Raw genomic sequence first — 19464 nt, 5'->3', positions numbered from 1 at the left:
CCACTGCAGTGGCTTGTGTTTGACCTCATGGTCACAGGTTCAAATCCCGGCGGGTCCTTTCATCCATTTGAGGTCGATAAAATGAATACCATTGAGTTGGGTAACAAGAAACATCTGTTATCCAGCGCCTTGAGACCCATGGGTGATAAGTGCGCTTCACCAATACAAGTGTTATGCATTGTTGGCAGGATTGTTTTTGTGCAGGAAGGAGCACCTTCCTGTGCAAAAACAATCCTGAGAGGCATTTTCCTTATTCTATGTGTGCTGCAGAATGCTGCACACAGGAAAAGAGGAAAAAAAGTGGAGAAATGAAAAACATTTTTTTGCTACACCTGTTCTAGGGCGGCGTAAGGTTTTGCGCTGCTCCAGCTTTACATGCTTTTGTAAATCTGGGGCAGTGTCAAAATCCATGGGTGTTGCGTAGGAACACCCACTGCAACGCCTCCTTTATGCAGAGTAAGGCAACGCAGCACTTTGCGCTACCTGCCTTACTCCATATCTATGAGGCCATACAAAGCCATGCAGGGTGGCTTTGCGTCGCCTCGTAGAAATGATTGAGAGGCCTGCGCCACCCGAGCGTCAAAAAAGTGACACTCCAGCAGCTCAGGTCTCTTGTAAATAAGCCCCCAAGTTTGGATGAATATCTAATCTATTGAACAATTATGATTTTCTCTTATTAAGGTTAGTCCCGCAGGTTTATTCATTCCTGAAGCGGCTGTTTAGACATATAAAACTAACCTTAGCTAAACACTTTAGAAGCTACTGTGTCTTTGTATGTGGGATTAAATTAGGGAATATTGTCTGCAGAATCTTACATGCTTCAAAGATTTCCATCTGATTATCATCAATCACAACCAGGGAAAGACACTATCAGTGCCAGGGTTGACATAGTCAATCATCACAATTAATGTATCAATGGCATAGGTATACCTTTCTACAAATTTACCAGACACACCTACACCCAGTCATAGCTAGTATTAATTTACCTAGCCTCTTTGGCACATGTCATAGAAATTAAAGGCCCCAGATAGACATCCTGAGCCAACTTTGATTGCATCATTTCTATATTGTATGAAATCATTTATGTTTAGAATTTCACTAGCCCACCAAGCCTCCTGTAAACAATATCATTCTTGTCCCACACCTGAGACCTGCTACCTTTAGTAACTGTTTTACACCATGTGCGTTCCAGGAGAAAACACCCATGTTACCTGGTGTTCCTACTACCTAGTCCACACTAGACAACTAAGACAAATCATCCTCTTAAAAAGAGCTTAGACATGCCAATCGGTTATTGGGGGGTAGGGACTCATCTTGTCTGTTATTTTTCTTGCTATTAGGAAGGGGTGTGTAAAGGGCGTCCCTTCCTAATAGCGTGTTGCACTGGTATGTATGAATGTTTTGCGACCCAGAATGCAGTTGCAAAACACGCAGATTACCACCAATTTCAAATTGGTGGTAAGCCATTTGCAAATGGGAAGGGGTCCCCACGCACCCGTTCCCTTTTTTGAATGGGATGCCAACATTTTCTCAGAGCAGGCAGTGGTCCCCACGGACCAATGGCCACTGTAAAAAAAAATGAAAAGAAAACTTTTAGTTTTTTTCTCGAAATGTATCCCATTTTCTTTCAAGGAAAACGGGCTTTATTATTTTTTTTAAAACTGCTTTATTTGTAAAGCAGTCACAGACATGGTGGTCTGCTGATCCCAGCTGGCCACCATACCTGTGAGTGCCAGCCAATACCAATGGGTCATAAATTGCAACCTGCCTCGCAAATTGCAAGTAGCTAAAAATCGCAATTTGCGTGTCGCAAAACCTGATTGTGGCCCAAAGCTCAGATGGCAGTGGGCGGTGTTAGGCAGTGTTGGGCGATGGACGGGTGGGCACGAGCAAGGTAGTGTAGCGCCACCTGTCAACAAGGTAATTTAGTGTTTGCCCTGTATGAACATTCTAAGATTCCAGGTGTTCCTTGACAACATTCTGAGGATGAAGTTGTCCCCTTAGGCGATTTTAGGATTGTTTTTGTTCGCATGTGACATACATTTATTACAATTTTTTTTGCTAGTATTTGAAGCGCATTATCATCATCTACCAAGTAGCGTCCTGTAGCATTTTAAGGCTGAATTGATCCTCAGCCAAAATCCTAAACTTACTTTTGTTCGCTTTAAACTTTCTATTATTTTGTAAAGATATTTAAAAGTTACCAGTTGCTTTCTGTTAACATTCTAACCTTACAACTGACTACTATTCAATGGTATCCTTCCAAGTTTATACTTTTTGTATATTAACATTCCTATATTATAGTTGCTCTCTAACAAGAGCGTAAACTAACAATTTTTTTAATTTTAAAAATATTTTTTTTTTTGCTAGCATTCCATGCTTGTTGCTGTTTTCTGCGAAATATGATATATTGTACCTGTTTTTTCATTATTCTAAATGTGCATTTCGTATCTGCCAGCACTGTAAACTTGCAATTATTTTTAGCCCAAAGGTTAAAATTTTAGTCGTTGTGTTCCCCATGGCAACTTTCCACTATTCTCAGCCATCATTTAAAGCTTGTATTTGTTCTCTGTCAACATTCAGACTTATTGGTGTTTTGTGCATTCCGAAATTGCAGTTGCATTTAGTAATTTTTCTCAAAATATTCAGAATGCAGGATTTTAATTCAGGTGCCCCAACCTTGTGAATTTTTTGGGCGATACAAACATTACATTTGTATTGGTTTTTTTAACTACTTCATGATCTTCTGAGTTGACTTTGTGTTTCGTTCCTCAAGAACCACTCGTTGCAGGCCCGAGGTTCAAGAAACGTCATAATTCCAAGCACCAGTGCGCCATCGCCCTCACACATTAGTTTGGACTTCGCTGAATCCATGGGTACCACGTCCGGGACGATCACTAATGGGGTTTCCCAGTGTGATTCTTCACGAAGGGTAAGTAGAGGAAAGGGTTCATTCTTGTCACCTCAGTTAACATTCGAAAATGTTTGTGCAAATGCCTCAAATTAATCCTACAACCCTAGTGCAGGATCCTCCGTGTCTTGATGCAAATGTACTCTATTTTTACCCTCTGATTTTTTGGGTGCGGTACCTTTTACTTGAGGCATCAGTATTTACAAATCTATGTGAGGATTCAAGACACTGTCTTCTGTAAGGTGGAAAGTTATTGAATTTTCATTGAGGGAAGCATTTTTCTAACCTCCCATTGACTGAACGAATGACCACTTCTGTTAACAAAGAGTCAAGTTTCTGTCAGCCCATTTGGGACAAATTTAAAATGAAAAGTGGACGGAGGAAGCAGCAGCAGCTGCAATATTTACGACTGTGGAGACAAGTCGAACGATAAACATAACTGATGCAAAATAAAGGGAACATGGAATTTGTAGACTACAATTCCCATGAGCGAGCCTACAAATGCAAAGTTCAGGAGCACGAATAAAGAGGAATGAGTAATGACAAGAGGCAGGCAGTTGTGGTAAATGCTGCTTTCAGTGTATGAGCGCTAGCCGTGACCTATTTTTAGGCCTGGCCTAGAGACAGCTTTACCTGTTTTCCAGTCTCATGCAATAAAAAAAATAATACATACCTTTACACATAAATGGGGGAGGTGCTTTGGCTCAGCCCTTTCATCAATTGGTCTGTTCGACTGGCATTTATGTATTGATTTTACCCACCACATCATACACACACACACACACAAAGTGAAGTATACCTCAGTGCCAGGGCTTGTGGGCCAATCATTTACTTCTTTGATGATTCTTTTTTCCCATTCGTTATCTTTATAATTTTATTTATTCATCTGCTTGTGTTCAAACTATATATTCAGTTTATTGTAGTTCAAAGCCAATAGTACCGTTTTTTAAAGCCAATATGAGTAATATTTCCTGTGATGTGTATTAAAACTATAAAGAGTTCTAAGTAAACTTGTCTGCTAAAAATCACCCGTAGTCCTCCTTTAAAATTATAAGCAATTGTTATTTATATTTTTTATTGTGAGTATGTATCCACCACATTTATGCACCTACATGCTATATGCTTGTATCCACTGCAACTCCCTGGGCCGGGAGCGGACCGGGTGTGTATAAAATAAACATGAGGTCAGCGCTCTTGGTTGACGGCACAGACTGACACTGGTGTGTGCAGGTGCTTTAGTGTGCCTGTCCATTTGTAGCCGCCCCAACTGCATGCCCCTAGTTACGTGCCCCCAGGTTCGCCCCTTAACTTCGCGAAGTGCCATCGCAACGCAAGTTCAGCGTTAACGGAAGCCGCATCTGTGGCCGTGAGTAGGACGCTGCGGAAGATGGCGTGAGGCGAGGTGGTTGTGAGGAGCAGCCAGCGGATCCATGTCCGGTGGCGTGTGCCTGCATACTGGCGGTGAGGCGTGGAGCAGCGTGTGGCGCAAGGTGTACTGAAGAGGCTGCCCCAGTGTGTGCGTGCGGGGCCACGCACACGCGCTGAGAGCAGAAATCAGCAGGGGCTCGCTGCAGGCCACCGTTGGAGGAAGCAGAGCCTGTCCATGTGTCGCTCGGTGCGTTCCCGTGTCACCGCGGATGGTGAGGAGACGGAAGTGGCATGGCACAGCCCTAGGAGGAGTCGCAGGCCACGTGTGTGACAGTGAGGCCTGGTAAAGACCAGAACAGTGCTGGCATTGGCAAAGGCAGCTACAGCTGGTGGCAATTGCTTCTGAACCAACCACTTACAAAAGAGTAGACACACACCAAGTGGGCTTGGGACCACACAAAAGAGAGGACATCCATCCAGCAAGATTGCAGCACAAGGTCGCTACAGCATCAGGGTGTGAACTCAGTGAGTAGCAGAAGGAGCTATCTCACGGTGGGGAGTGGTGGAGTCAGGAGCATCATTCCCAGAACCCCAGAAAGTCACAGAGCACAGCAGAATGTCAGTGCAGGCAGAGGGTGATAATCCAGGACCTGGAGAATCCAGCTCACCCACGTCCCTCAGTGCGCTACCACCATTCAGCCAACTGGCTGACCCGGTGACTGCAGCACCGAGATGGCGCAAATGGATTGGCCAGCTAGAAAATTATTTTATTGCAGTGCGTGAAACTGATTGTGCAGTTAAATGCTCTACGGTGTTACACATGGGAGGATATAAGTTGTATGAACTATTCCTGGATCTACCAGACACTGGAGACAGAAATTATTATGACAAAGCTGTGAGAGCTCTAGATCGCTATTTTGACCCGCAGGTCAACCCTGATTTCGAGCATTTTAAATTGAGACAGGCGAAGCAAAAAGAGGAGGAGTTTGTGGACATGTTTTTCGCGTGCCTAAGGAAACTAGCGAGCTCCTGTACAGGAATTGACAAGCAACTCGAGATTAGGGCGCAACTGATTCAAGGCTGCAAGTTCTCGGATTTACGCAAACTGATCTTGCGTCAGCCTGGTATCTCACTAGATGACATGTTGGTACTGGGGAGATCCCATGAATTGGCGGATGCCAGAGCGGGGGAGATGGAATCAGCGCTGCCGAGAAGATCGGCAGGGCCTCACGCATCACTTCCAGGTGCAGTCAAAGAAGAGTGAGTCGAGGTCATAAGAAAAGGAGTTGGCCGAGGACGGGGAGGCACGAGTGGATGAGCAAGCAGGAAAGGATGTGGCAAATGTGGACACCGAGATGATGTCCGGCACAAGGCAAGCCGTGCTTGCGGTGTGGAAAGTTCAGACACTTCGCAAAGGTATACATGAGCACAACACGGTCGCCTGCTGGAGGTGGCGTACAGAAACAGCAAGGGCCCAACAAACACGTGGTACATGCTGCGGAGGCGATGGAAGAGGTAGAGAGTAAGTGTTGGAGGATGAACGTAACGGAAGATGACGAAGAGGATGATGCGTTCGTGATATCATACACTGGAAGACCGAATACGAGAAAGAGACCACCACCAATGTGCCAAATCAGCATTGGCGAGAATAGAATAAAGGCGTTGATCGAAACTGGAGCGTCAGTGAATATTTTAGATGCAGGACAATATGAGCAACTAATCCCCAAACCACCTCTTCCCAGTACGAACGCACAAATCTTCACCTATGGAGGAGATACTCCCATTCCACTCCAGGGCGTGATAGAAGTCATGCTCTCCCATGGGGACACAGCAGCAGTCACGTGATTCCACGTGACCAAGGACAGTGCTGGGACACTGTTGGGCTGCCACTTGGCAGAAGATCTGGGGTTGGTCATGTTTGCGAAACAAATCCACCAGTCACATGCCGAAAACATCATGGCGGAGATTCCAGACTTGGCCTGGGATGTCTAAGAAGTGTCAAGGTGAAACTCCACATTGACAACACGATCAAACCAGTGGCATTACGGCACCGAAGAGTGCCTTTTCATCTACGTCCCCTAGTGGAGGTAGAATTGGACCGCCTGGAAAAAGCAGGAGTAATTGAAAAGGTATTCGGGCCCACTCCGTGGGTATCCCCGCTGGTAATAGCGCCAAAACCGAAGCAGCCTGGAGCCATCCGGCTATGTGTAGATATGCGCTTGCCAAATAGGGCGATCAAAAGGGAACAACATATAACACCTACCATGGACGAAATAGTTGCTGATGACAACTGTGCTAAATAGTTTTCAAAGGTGGATCTGAACTCAGGGTACCACCAACTGCTACTGGACGAAAACAGTAGGTACATAACCACATTTTCCACCCACGTGGGGCTGCGAAGATTAAAGCGACTCAGTTTTGGGGTATCGTCGGCCGTCGAGGTATTCCGGGATGCCATTAGGGAAGCCCTGTCGGGTCTAGTTGGTGTCATAAACGGCAGTGACGAAATGCTAATCTTCTCGAAAACCCTGGAGGAACACAATGTACGCCTGAGAGACACCCTGAAGAAACTCGTGGATCAAGGCCTTACCTTGCACAAAGAGAAATGCGCATTTTACACGAATGAAGGCATGTTTTTCGGATACAGGTATTCGACACATGGATTGTAAGTGGATCCAGTGAAAGTGGAAGCTATCCGTGCGGCTGCGACACCCCAAAATCTAACTGAAGTGTGAAGCTTCCTGGGGATGGCAAACTATTGCAGCCGCTTTATCCCGCATTTGGCCACTATTTCAGAGCCGCTGAGAGCACTCACGAAGAAGGCAGTGGTCCAGCACAAAAGCCAATGCATTCATGGAAATCAAAAGTGCACTCCTGAAAGGGGTGTCTGCGGTGTATTTAAAACCTGGGAATCCAACAGAGCTTGTGGTCGATGCCAGCGCGGGAGGGCTGGGAGTGGCACTCTTACAGCAGGATGGTAGCGAGGAGTGGGTGCCCATCGCATACGCTAGCCGAGCCCTCACGGCTGTGGAAACCCGATATGCCCAGATTGAAAGAGAGGCGTTGGCCATCTGGTGGGCTTGTCAGCACTTCAATATTTATCTCTGTGGACACAAGTTTAAGGTGGTTACCGACCATAAACCACTTGTCCCACTGTTTGGAGGAACGGCACAGAGTAGGCAGCCATGCATGGAACGATGGGCGGTGCAGATTCAGCATTATAACTTTGAGGTTCTGTGCAGGCCGGGGGGTGAACAACCCGGCGGACTATCTGTCGCGGCATCCAATGGCCCTCAATCCTGCAGTCCACACTGAGGTAGACGAGGGTGCCGAGTCATTCATCAAGCACCTTGTCGACACTGCCTGCCCAAAACTATATAATTGGAAGAAATGGCAACGGCCATGAGATAAGATGACCGCCTGCTGGCCGTCAAAGAGACTCTTCATAACCATCAATGGAAGACTTTCCTAGATGGATCCAGCTGCCTGACGGACGACGAACAAGAAGCATGGTTAGGGGTGTGGAAGTGCAGAGATGAACTGAGTGAGAGTCGTGAAGGAGTGATCCTACGGGGAAAGAAGATAGTGGTGCCTTCCAAATTGTGGAAGAGGACGGTGGACCTAGCTCACCAAGGACACCAAGGAATCGAGAAGACCAAAGCTCGCATCAGATCGAAGGTGTGGTTCCCAGGGATCGATCAAATGGTGGAGGAGAACGTACAGGGCTGCTACACGTGTCTGATAACCGGAGCGGATCCCCCAGTCACACCTCTGATCACAGAACCGCCCAGCACCAAGCCATGGACGACCATTAGCATGGACTTTGGCAGTTTCCGGGACGGGAGACACGAAGTTCCCCGTGGTTGAGTTGCTGAAGTCTACATCATTTGAAACCATTAAGCCAGTTCTAGAGAAGATGTTTGCCTTATTGGGTGTGCAAGGTGAAATATGCGCATATAATGGGCCGCCCTTCCAAGGGCAGGAATTTCGTGAATACACAGAGCACTACAACATACGGCACCGGAAGATAACACCTCAATGGCCCCAGGCTAATGGCGACGTTGAGAGATTTATGCGAACCATCAATAAAGCATTGCGGATTGGGGTCGACCAGCAAGACGACCTAGCAGGGTGCCTGCACAGATTCTTGAGGGCTCATCGTCCAACGCCACACAGCACTACGGGATGCGCCCCAAGTAACCTGCTAATGCAGAGAGCAGTACGAGATGTCGTGCCTGTGAGTAAACAGTGCGTGCCTGGAAAGTTGAACAGTGCAAGGGCACAGGCCAAACGAAAATACAACAACGAGAAGGCCAGCCACAAAAGGAGAGCCAGAGACACAGACTTCCGGAGCAGAGATCACGTTGTGATGAAGGACCGACACCCGGGGTGGAAATTCAGGACGCCCTTTGAGAGAGAGCCTTGGGAAGTGTTACAGGTGCGAAGAAACCATGGTCACAGCGAGAAGAGGGAAATGACAGATAGCAAGAAACGCATCCTGGTTCAAGAAGGTCACGTCGCCAATGCCAGAAACTGAAAGAGAGGAAGAACAGAGGAGACACACACACACATGCAGGATGTGGTTTATGATACCGAGGCGCAAGCCAGAGACGAATTGGCAGAGGAAAGGGAAGGAAATAATGAACAGGAACAACTGTGAGCTCGGAACCCCATAATACCAGAGGAGGTCGGACCTAGGAGAGGTCACCCATACAGGTTACGAGACAATCAAAAGCCTAGTCAGAGGCTGAAAGACTATGTGTGTTGAAGAACTGATAAAAGAGACTTTGCAAAATTATTTTGGGGTTTTGTTATGTTAGTTTGTTCTGTTGCCTTTATTGTTTTAGTTATTTGTTGGACCACATGTTGGTGTACTCTCTGTTCCCTAGGGGCAAAGGAGGATGATGTCCATCTACTCTTCTTCTGCCCGGCATACAAGAAACCGAGGGTTTGTTGGATCAAACCCTATGTAAATACGTGGGGGTTAGATCCTACAAAGAAGCAGAGCGTATAATCAGGTCCAATACCTCACAATTAGTGGTGTTTGGTATAAGTAGATTCTTATTTAATGTGTATCTCATCAGGAAACGGTCTGGTTACAAATTGTAATGTAAGGAGGGGAGCCTATCCATTTCCTTTTCCATATAGAAACATGATGCACTGTCTCCCCTAGTTTTATTCAGTTTTATAGATTTTTAAATTCTGGCTTTTAACTAATTTAAAATTGTTATTTACATTTTTAATACACGGTATTGCTTAAATCATGGAGATATAACCTTTTTGTCAATTGTATGTAAAAAATCTTTATTGCTAGTCTGGGTCATGTATGTCAAATGTGTTATTTATTCTGTATTTTGCTTTTATGGCTATTTTGCCGAAATAAAGTTAAACTGAACTGAACTGTTGGTGGGAAGGGATATAGTGAGCCACCCGGCTCGTACTCTACAATGTATCCACTGCAACTCCCTGGACCGGACGTATAATAAACGTGACGTCAGCGCTTGTGGCTGACGGCACAGACTGACACTGGTGTGGAGGTGCTTTAGTGTGCCCGTCCATGTGTAGCCCCCCCCCCCCCAACTGCATTGCCCCTAGTAACGTGCCCCCAGGTTTGCCCCTTACCTTCCCCATGACAATGCTTTTTACCATTGAGCACCATTGAATCAGCTTAACATGGCCAGTCCCTTTTCCTTTGCCAGTGCGTCATAGATATTTAGAATTGTTATTCTTCGCCTCTTGTATCGCATACAGTGCTTGTGAGAGTCTTCTATAAACCTGTTCCAGCTCTTTTTATCCACCTTTTCCCAGGCATCTACATAACATGAATGTTAAACCCTTCCACTAATCCGGTATGAATTTACAAAGTGCACAACAACAGTGAGGGGGTTGTTAATCTGATATGAATTCTTCAAAAAGCTTAACCTTTCTTATTACGTGCCCCCGCTCGTTTCCCGGCTGGGGGATACAGACTGCCAATGTGAATTGTATCAATTGTTTTGCTCACCTCTCAAAAATCTACAAATCCATTTGTCAGTTTATCTCCATTGCGACATAAAACGTATTTTTATTACGTGCTTAGACGCTCCTGATTTGCAAAGCTAAATTATTTTGCAGTTCCAACCCTTTCTCTGCCCTCAAGCAGTTTGCACACGCATTCTATGTTATGCATGCCCATCTTAAATATTTTTTGTGAGTTGCGTGCATTTGACGCTTGCGATATTTGTACGTTTTTAAAGGCGCATATCCATAGGTTTTCAAGAAAAGATATATAACCAAAGTTTTTAACTAATCCTCATAAAAGTTGAATGGATATGGTGTGCTTCTCTGGTGAATACGAAGACAAGTGTCTACATTCCAAACAGTGCCTCGTAAAGTATTTTAAAAGTCTGAGACAACCCCAATAAGTTGAGCACATTGTGGACATTTGTAACTCCAGCAAGAGTCAAAAGAAAAAGAAAAATTAAAAAACAGGAGCCAGGAAGCGAAAGACCTTCACAGATATCACTTTTTATCCTATCACTGCACCCGTAGAAGCTGGGAAGTGTTCTTAAACTTGTTCTTTGAGAGAGAACTTCAGGCCCTTGAATGCTTGCCCCCGACACTTTCTCTTCTACCGCTGCACAGATGGGGAGTCTTACTAAACCAACGGGCTGCTCTGCCATGTTTTATATTTTCAGACTTGAAAAACTGAAGGCTCAGGATTCCCTTTGGTATACTGACCTAATTTTTTTACTCTTAAAATTCTAAGCATGCATGCACATAAACTACCAACAAATAAAGTGACTTTCCATATGTGTAGTCATTGAATAAGTTGCTCCCTGAATAAGTAATCTGAAGCTTGAACCTCCGTAAGGTCTGTGTTTTAAGGAGCAGTTTACCATACAGAGAGAGTACCATCTAGTTCTTCTATCCCCAATTAAATAAACTATGCATTCCCATCTCGAACACCACAACTTTAGAGCCTCTTAAAGCTTGAGTCACCCATCATCCTAGCCTGTCCAGCAATCCAGAAGCTATCACAGATGCAGATTGTCTACAAGTGCTGCCACCATCTAAGAGAAATTAGAGGAACATTAAAAAAGAGAGGTGCTCCCTTCATCTTTATATTTCCAAATAGCTAAGTCTTATTTCCGTAGAGCAGTCTCTGGAAATCTTAACGAGTGGATAGTCTCTTTGCTATAGCAAATATCTGAGTGCTTTCTCGTAACTCCTACTTAACATTAGATTTAATATACTTTTATCATTCCTGACTACAGTATTACTTTGAAATTTACCACTGTTTATGCTTAACCAAAGATTGATACCATATTTCAAAGCAGTTGCAGTGATGTGCATATGTAGTGGTTCTGATTACAGTGGCCTGCAAGGCTGCAATACTTGGCAGTGTTGCTACACTGTGCCTTTATGGACTTCACAAAGACGCCAGATAGTCACGCTGGAGTAATGCGAGTCAAACTGGAGCAATGAGAAGAACATGCTTGACTACAATTTAAAGCAGATATTATGCCAATCAATACCTTAGTGAGGGTTTAGGTCTCTGGTCTCTGGTGATGCGAGAGTTACAGAAAGAGTCCGTTGTAAGTGTGGGCATGACAGATGTGTAATTTGTGCCACTCATATTCCACATTTATATGGTGGTTTCTTGCAAGAGTTGGGTGAAGTCAGAATATTCCCCTGAGGGTTGTCACGTAACACATTCCTACCTTGTTTAGATATGATCTAGCATAGATTGGTCAATATTAGACAATTATGCTGACAGAAATACATTTAGTGTGAACTTCCAAAAGACTGTGGTAATACTCTATGAATGAATAGTCCTAGGACAAATTAAGTTAGAAGGATTTACAAAATACCAATATCTGGAGCTTATTGTTGAAAATCAACTATCATAGGTAGACTTGTCCTTGAAAAAGGGAATAACATCCCATGTAAGGTTAGGTGGCCTCAATATGTTCAGTAGCAAATTTGGAAGGTTGTTTTTAGGAAGTCTTATTGCGGCATGGATGGCTAAGTCATTACCAGCCTTAACGTATTGTGTTGCTCAGTAAATGTCTTCATGATGTGGAAAGTACCCTCAGGTAGAAAGCTATTTTGCCTCTTGAGAACTCCCCACGCACAGAGGTCTTTTATTGACCATTTTGCTTTTTTTTGCCACGGTCCCTAGGCCAATTATTTCATAAAAGGAGTGTCAGACCTGTCAGCCCTAGGGTGGTCTTACTCCAAAAAAACATACAGGTTTCAAACTGTGGTGCCTGTCACAGGCAGATATCTGTGACAGACCCACAGTTAGTTATCTGTCATGCTTGGAGAGGGATCACGGCTCCAAGACCTGTGAGGACTGCCTCGCCATGCACCCGAAGGTGCTGAGGAAGCCTTCTCTCAAGCTCTTCCTCACGTGGCATCGGACAAACCTGCAACGTTCAGGATCCTGGTCCGGCGGAAGGTCATGGGACCACTCGTGAAGCCACACCCGAAGAACGTCATCTCGATCTAAGTCATCAGGTAAGTCCCATTGCAAAATGAAGTCAAAGAACTTGAAGAGGTCTTTAACTTCATTGCGCCAGTCTAAATCCTCAGACGAGGTGCAGGAGTATCGGCACTCCAGGCCTCGCTCCTCTGTGGAGCCTGCACCAGGTTCTGCTCCGTGCCTTTCTGACTTTCCTAGAGCAGGAGCGACCCCCACCCAACTAAACGAGTTCTAGGAGGCCATGCACCTCGTATATAGGTGGCAACACCCCTCTGGGTTGCCTTCAGGCCCCATGGGTTTGGGAGGGGCCCCCACTGGATTCCCACCGGTGGGGTCACCCTCTGCACCAGTTCTGCACCAGTTCTGCACCAGTTGGGCTCTTGGGTCTGGTGCTGGAGTGGCAACGCCCAAGAGACCACGACCTACCTTGATGCCCATTCCAATGCCAATGCTCCAGGCATAACCAACACCCCACAGAGGCACCATCCCCATGGTCATTCTCTACTCTGACACAGAGCTGGACTGGTGTTGACCAAGACCATGCCCTCTGACTCAGAGCCTGTGCCTTTTTTTTCGTTCAACAGACCTGAAGAGGGAAAAGAATGTCTTAACAGAGATGCTTCACCTGGGAGTTGCCCCCTTCGGACCCTTACTCCCATTTAATGAAGCCCTTCTAATGTCCTACTCGGGCCTGTGCACAAGACAATTGTCCACTGCCCCACTCCAGAGGAAACCAGTTTCTTCACCGAGCACCCCATCCTGGAGAGCTTGAGGTTGGTGGTCCAAGCCTCCACTTCCAGAGTCAATCCTGTCATGTTCCTCACCATTCCACTGGATAGAAAATCCAAGAGGCTTGATACCTTTTGTAAGAGGATGTTCTCTTTCGCCAACCTAGCACTGCAGTCTGTGAACATCGTGTGCGTCTTGGGCTGATACACCCATATGATCTGGGACTCTGTTTTGCAAGTGCTGCCCTTGGTCTTGGAGGAGGCCCGAGCCATACTGTCACAGGCGGTAAACACCCATTACAATGAAATTATTACAACGACTACCATTACCCCGCATTCCATCACAACGCAACTACCATTACTCCGCAATGCCATTACAACGCATGACATTACAATGCATATGCATTTACCACGCATGCTTTTACAACGAATTTCGTTGTAAAGGCATGAATAGTGAATGCATATGTATTGTACATGTAAGTATAGGGTTTGGGTTTTGGGGTGTAGGGGTATATGTTTTGGGGTGCGAAGGTTAATTTAAGGGTAGGGTATGTTTTGGGGTGCGAAGGTTAATTTTAGGGTTCAGGGTTTGTTTGAGTTTTGGGGGGCCCAGGGTAATGTTATGGTTTAGGGTGGGTTTGGGTTTTGGGGTGCAGGGGTAATTTTAGGGTTTAGGGTAGGTTTGGGTTTTGGGGTGAGCAGACTAATTTTAGGGTTCAGGGTCTGAATGGGTTTTGGGGTGCCCAGGGTAATTTTAGGGTTCAGGTTGAGTTTGGATTTTGGGGTGCCCAGGGTAATTTTAGGGTTTAGGGTGGTTTAGGGGTACCCAGGGTAATTTAAGGGTTCAGGGTGGGTTTGGGTTTTGGGGTACAGGGGTATTTTTAGGGTGGGTTTGGGTTTTGGGGTGCAGGGGTATTTTTAGGGTTCAGGGGTTTGGGTTTTGGGCTGCAGCGGTATTTTTAGGATTCAGGGTGAGTTTAGGTTTTGGGGTGCAGGGATGTTTTTAGGATTCAGGTTGGGTTTTGAGGTGCAGGTGTAATTTTAGGGTTCAGGGTGGGTTTCGGGTGCAGGGGTATATTTAGGGTTCAGGGTGGGGTTAGGTTTTGGGGTTCAGGGGTAATTTTAGGGTTCAGGGTGGGTTTGGGGTGCAGGGGTATTTATAGGGTTCAGGGGGTTTGGTTTTTGGGGTGACCAGGATAAGTTTAGGGTTCAGGGTTTGTTTAGGTTTTGGGGTGCCCAGTGTAATTTCAGGGTGGGTTTGGGTTTTGGGGTGCAGGGGTATTTTTAGGGTTCAGGGTGGGTTTGGGTTTTGGGGTGACCAGGGTAATTTTAGGGTTCAGGATTTGTTTGGGTATTGGGGTGCCCAGGGTAATTTCAGGGTTCAGTGTGGGTTTGGGTGTTGGGGTACAGGGTATTTTTAGGGTTCAGGGTGGGTTTGGGTTGCAGGGTTTTTTAGGGTTGATAGGGTTTGGGTTTAAGGGTGACCAGGGTAAGCTTAGGGTTCAGGGTTTGTTTGGGTTTTGGGGTGCCCAGTGTAATTTCAGGGTTCAGGGTGGGTTTGGATTTTGGGGTGCAGGGGTACTTTTAGGGTTCAGGGTGGGTTTAGGATTTGGGGTGCAGAGGTAATTATAGGGATCAGGGTGGTTTGGGGTTTTGGGGTGCCACGGGTATTTTAAGGGTTTAGGGGGTATGGGTATTGGGGTGGTAAGAGTAATTTTAGAATTTTGTGGATGTATAGTTATTGGGATACAAATAGTAATTTGGGGGTCTTAGGGGGTATTTAAAATTAATTAAAAAAAAAAAAAAAAAATATATATATATATATATATATATATATTTATATATATATATTTTTTTACCTTAACAACTTTTACAGAGTATATGCCTTTACCGCGCATGCCTTTGCGTTGTAATGGCATATTCGTTGTAAAAGAATGCGTTGTGATTGAAACGTGTTGTAACAGCACGTGCGTTGTTATAAATGCGTTGTAATGGTATGCGTGGTGTTGACATGCGGGGTAACATCATGTATTCTGTCACAGGCAATTGCAGATGGCAGAGATGCAGCAGAGTTCATCAACAAATGTGAACTAGCTACAACCAACTCTCTGGACATAGCAATTTCATCAGTCTTGGCACTTAGGCACCAAGCCTGGCTGAGAACCAAAGGTTTTTCGAGGAATGTCCAAGCTTCACTCATGGACATGCCTTTGATGGCTCTCCCCTTTTTGGTGAGAAGGCGGACTCCGCGATGGAGCGCTTCAAGAATAGCAGAGTTATGACCAGGTCCCTGGGCCTATCTGTGGCCTGTTGCCAACCCCAGTCCACCTTCCATCCTTTATGTGGCTATAGAAGTGGCTTCCATCTGCGTTTATTCCCTTCCAGTCACCAAAGTCAACAGGCTTCCCAGTCTTTTCATGACCAATGACACGATTTCCACTGACCTCATGAAAAAATTAGCCAGAGGTAAGGTCAGTCCACCACTCCCCCGGCAGGTGCAGCCTACAAATCCATTTAGTTTGCCCTCTTACCACCACAGGCATTCAGTAGGGGGCAGGATACGCCATCACCTGCACCACTGGCCGTCTATTACATCCGACAAATGGGATTTATAGATAGTCTAAAGGGGCTACTTTTCCCGTTTCTGGACACCCTTCCATCCATTCCACCCACTTATGACCAGCCAACGAAGGACCATCTCTTCTTACTCCGTCTGAAAGATTTGGCTGTCTTGGCTAATGGAGCCATTGAGAGGGTGCCGCCATCAGAAGTAGGTCATGGTTAATATTCTCGCTACTTTCTGGTGCCCAAGAAGAATGGAGGCCTTCGTCCCAATCTAGACATGCACCTTCTAACGCCTTCCTAAAAAAGGAGAAGTTCATAATGCTCACATTAGCTCAAGTCCTGTCTGTCCTTGATCCTGGAGACTGGATGGTAGCATTGGATTTGCAGGATGCATGCTTCTATATCCCCACCCTGCCTGCCCACAGACATTACCTGTGGTTCACTGTGGGCCAAGAGCTCTTTCAGTTTGCTCTGCTCCCGTTTGTTCTGATCAGCGCCTCAGGAGTTCACCAAGATAATGGCGGTGGTTGTAGTACATATTCGGAGATCATGGGTTTCAATCTTCACCTACCTCGAAGATTTGGTTGCGGAAGGGGAGCTCGCCCTGAGCAGTCGTCTCCTCCAGACTACGGTGGACCTCCTGCATTGGCTAGGGTTTACTATAAACATGCTGAGATCAACCCTGACTACCTTGAAATGTTCCCTTTAATTGGAGCTGTTCTGGACACAGTGCAGTTTTGGGCACATCCTCCTGAGTGGCGATATTCAGGCTACGATATTCATGTTTCAGCTACTATCCTGTATTTTGATGAGCCTGACTCTGAGGCTGTTGGGCCTCATGGCTTCCTGCATCCTTCTTGTGACACGTCCATTGCATATGAGGGCTCTACAGTGGGACCTGAAGTTCCAGTGGGCACAGCATCAGTGGAATCTCTTCGACATGGTTCCGATCTCAGAGGGAACGGCAAAAGACCTGCAGTGGAGGCTGATGGACCGCAATTGGGTCAGCAGCAGACCCATCGTCCTTCCCCAGCCAGGGTTCACTGTTGTGTCAGATGCATCACTTCTGGGCTGGGGCAGCCACCTGGGAGTGGTGGAGATCAGAGGACTCTGGCTGAGTCCGAGCTTCACATCAACCTGCAGGATATCCGGTTGGCACTGTAAGTCTTTCTTCATTGGGTAAGGGGAAGGCTGTTGCAGTTGTTCACAGACAACACCATCGCCATGTGGTACTGCATCAAACTGGGGGGGAGTGGATCGTGTACCCTTTGTTAATAAGTCCTGTGTCTCTGGACATGGCTGGAATGTCAGGGCATTTTTCCCCGGTGGATTCCTCTGAACACCAGGGTGGACTACCTCAGCCATCGATGCCTAGCGGATTACAAATGGCGTCGCAATCCGTTAGTGATTCAAGGTCTCTTTCAACAGTGGGGAGGGCTGTGGTTAGATCTGTTTACAACCGTCGAGAATGCACAATGTCAGCAGTTTTGCGTGTTGTAGTTTTCAAGGCAGCTCCCGCTCTTAGATGCTTTTCGTCTCAAGTGGCGCTCCGGTTTCCTGTACGTCTGTCTTCCAATACCACTCCTGCCCAGACAAGACAAGTGACATTTTGTGACTTGTTTCTTTTATAAGTTAATGTGGTTGTAGTTTATGATCAACACAAAACATTATTGTGGCTCAGGATTGGGCACAGAGAGTCTGGTATCCCAGCTATTGAGCATGAACATTGGTCCTCTGGTCAGGCTGACTCTTCGGGAGGATCTTCTGTCGTATCAACTGGGGAGGGTTCTGCCTACAAACCTGTGCACCCTCTGTCTTCTTGCGTGGAGATTGAGCTAAGACAGTTGACAGCTTTTGTCCTTCCTTCTGAAGTCTGCAATGTTATTCTGGCAACCAGGTGTCCCTCTATTAAGACGGTGTATGCCTGCAGCTGGGACAAATTTGTGCCAAGGTGTGTATCCAGGATAACCAACCTTCTCTCTGCACTCCTTTACCATGTTTTACTCAAGTTAAGGGCTGTTTATCACACAGTGAGGCTTTTTTGTGATTGCCAGAACCTTCTTTGTTCAAGCCACCTGGTGTGACTAGGTTCCTCAAAAGGTCTCCAGGATTTGTTTCCTCCCAGATCATTTATCATGCCCCAATGGGACTTAAATCTGGCACTCACTTTTCTCATGTGCACACAGTTCGATCCTCTACACAACTGCCCACTATGTTAACCCTCAAGATGGCTTCCTTAGTGGCAGTTACATCGTCCAGAAGGGTCAGTGAAATGCAGGTTCTCTCTGTGTACCCTCCTTATACCAGCTTTTACCCAGACAAGCTGGTTCTCAGGACTCATGCCTCCCTTCTACTGAAGGTTGTGACACCCTTTCATGTGGACCAGACCATCACCTTGCCTACCTTCTTTGCTGTGCTTCATCCTTCTAAAGAGGAGAGACTCCACCATCTGGAACCAAAAAGAGAGTTGTTATTCCACATTGATTGAACTAAAGAGTTCCGGGTGGACGATCATCTCTTTATAGGGTATGTTGGATCCAAGAAAGGGAAGGCATTGCAGAAACTGACCTTTTCACAATGGATCATATTAGCATAAAGGTCTGATACACTTCGGCCAAAAATCAACCCCCGGAGGGTTTGCGTGCTCCCTCCACAAGAGCCAAGGCTGTGACCACTGCTTTAGCTCACAGAGTTCGTATCCTCGACATTTGTCAGACAGGAACGTGGGCGCCACTACATACGCTCATCAAGCATTATGCCTATATAGACACTGCGCACCTCACTTCTGTCATGAATGACGCCAACGATGCCGACGTGGAGCTGAACGACAGCCCCTGCCAGCACGCAGAGGTATTGCTGCTAGATAGAGTCTATACCAGATAAGGCATTACCCAAGGTTAGTAACTTGTTCATTAATTTAAAACACTCAAAATAGTAAAACATTTCAAAATAATAACAAAGCGATATTTTATACAACTATTTTAAAAAATGATATTAAAGACCTAAAAACTCATTATTCTTGTGTGCAGTATTCTGTCCTGTGAAATATATGTCATAATTATATTTTTTACAATATTTGTGTCAGATGATATTTTTGCCACCATATTAGCATTTTTCACCAATAGTCAGTATGGAGTAATGGAAGTTTTTTCAGAGTAAAGCAAGAGCTGCAGTTTGCCAGTCTTCACAGCTGTGTCGACCTGGGGAGAAACAAAATTTTGGTGACAAAAATATCCTTACTTTTGGTGAGGTTGATGGATTGGCTCCAAGGTAAAGGGTAACAAGATAGGATAAGTTTTGACCATTACTTGAATTTTGGTCTTAGTTACAATCATACATAAATTAGAACGTTGTGTAGTAGAACACATGCTCCAAGCATGAAGCAATTTTTGGCTGCTTTTGTTGAGAATTTAATAGATCTGTAG

General features: G+C 45.7%; 1 protein-coding gene across 5 annotated transcripts in view; it reads left to right on the top strand.

Moving 5' to 3' along the window:
* Nucleotides 1-19464, top strand: part of ARHGEF25 (Rho guanine nucleotide exchange factor 25) — a 980382-nt gene that overhangs the window by 946448 nt on the left and 14470 nt on the right. For all 5 annotated transcript variants that reach the window (XM_085654592.1, XM_085654593.1, XM_085654591.1 and 2 more), the window contains one exon: nucleotides 2777-2932. In XM_085654592.1, coding sequence (XP_085510718.1) covers nucleotides 2777-2932 — 156 coding nt within the window. The remainder of the gene's footprint in view (nucleotides 1-2776; nucleotides 2933-19464) is intronic.

This window comes from Triturus cristatus, chromosome 4_1 (assembly GCF_964204655.1).
Source record: "Triturus cristatus chromosome 4_1, aTriCri1.1, whole genome shotgun sequence".
Taxonomy (NCBI): Eukaryota; Metazoa; Chordata; class Amphibia; order Caudata; family Salamandridae; genus Triturus; species Triturus cristatus.
Note: the sequence above shows the minus strand (reverse complement) of the source record. Positions and strands in the feature narration are given on the sequence as shown.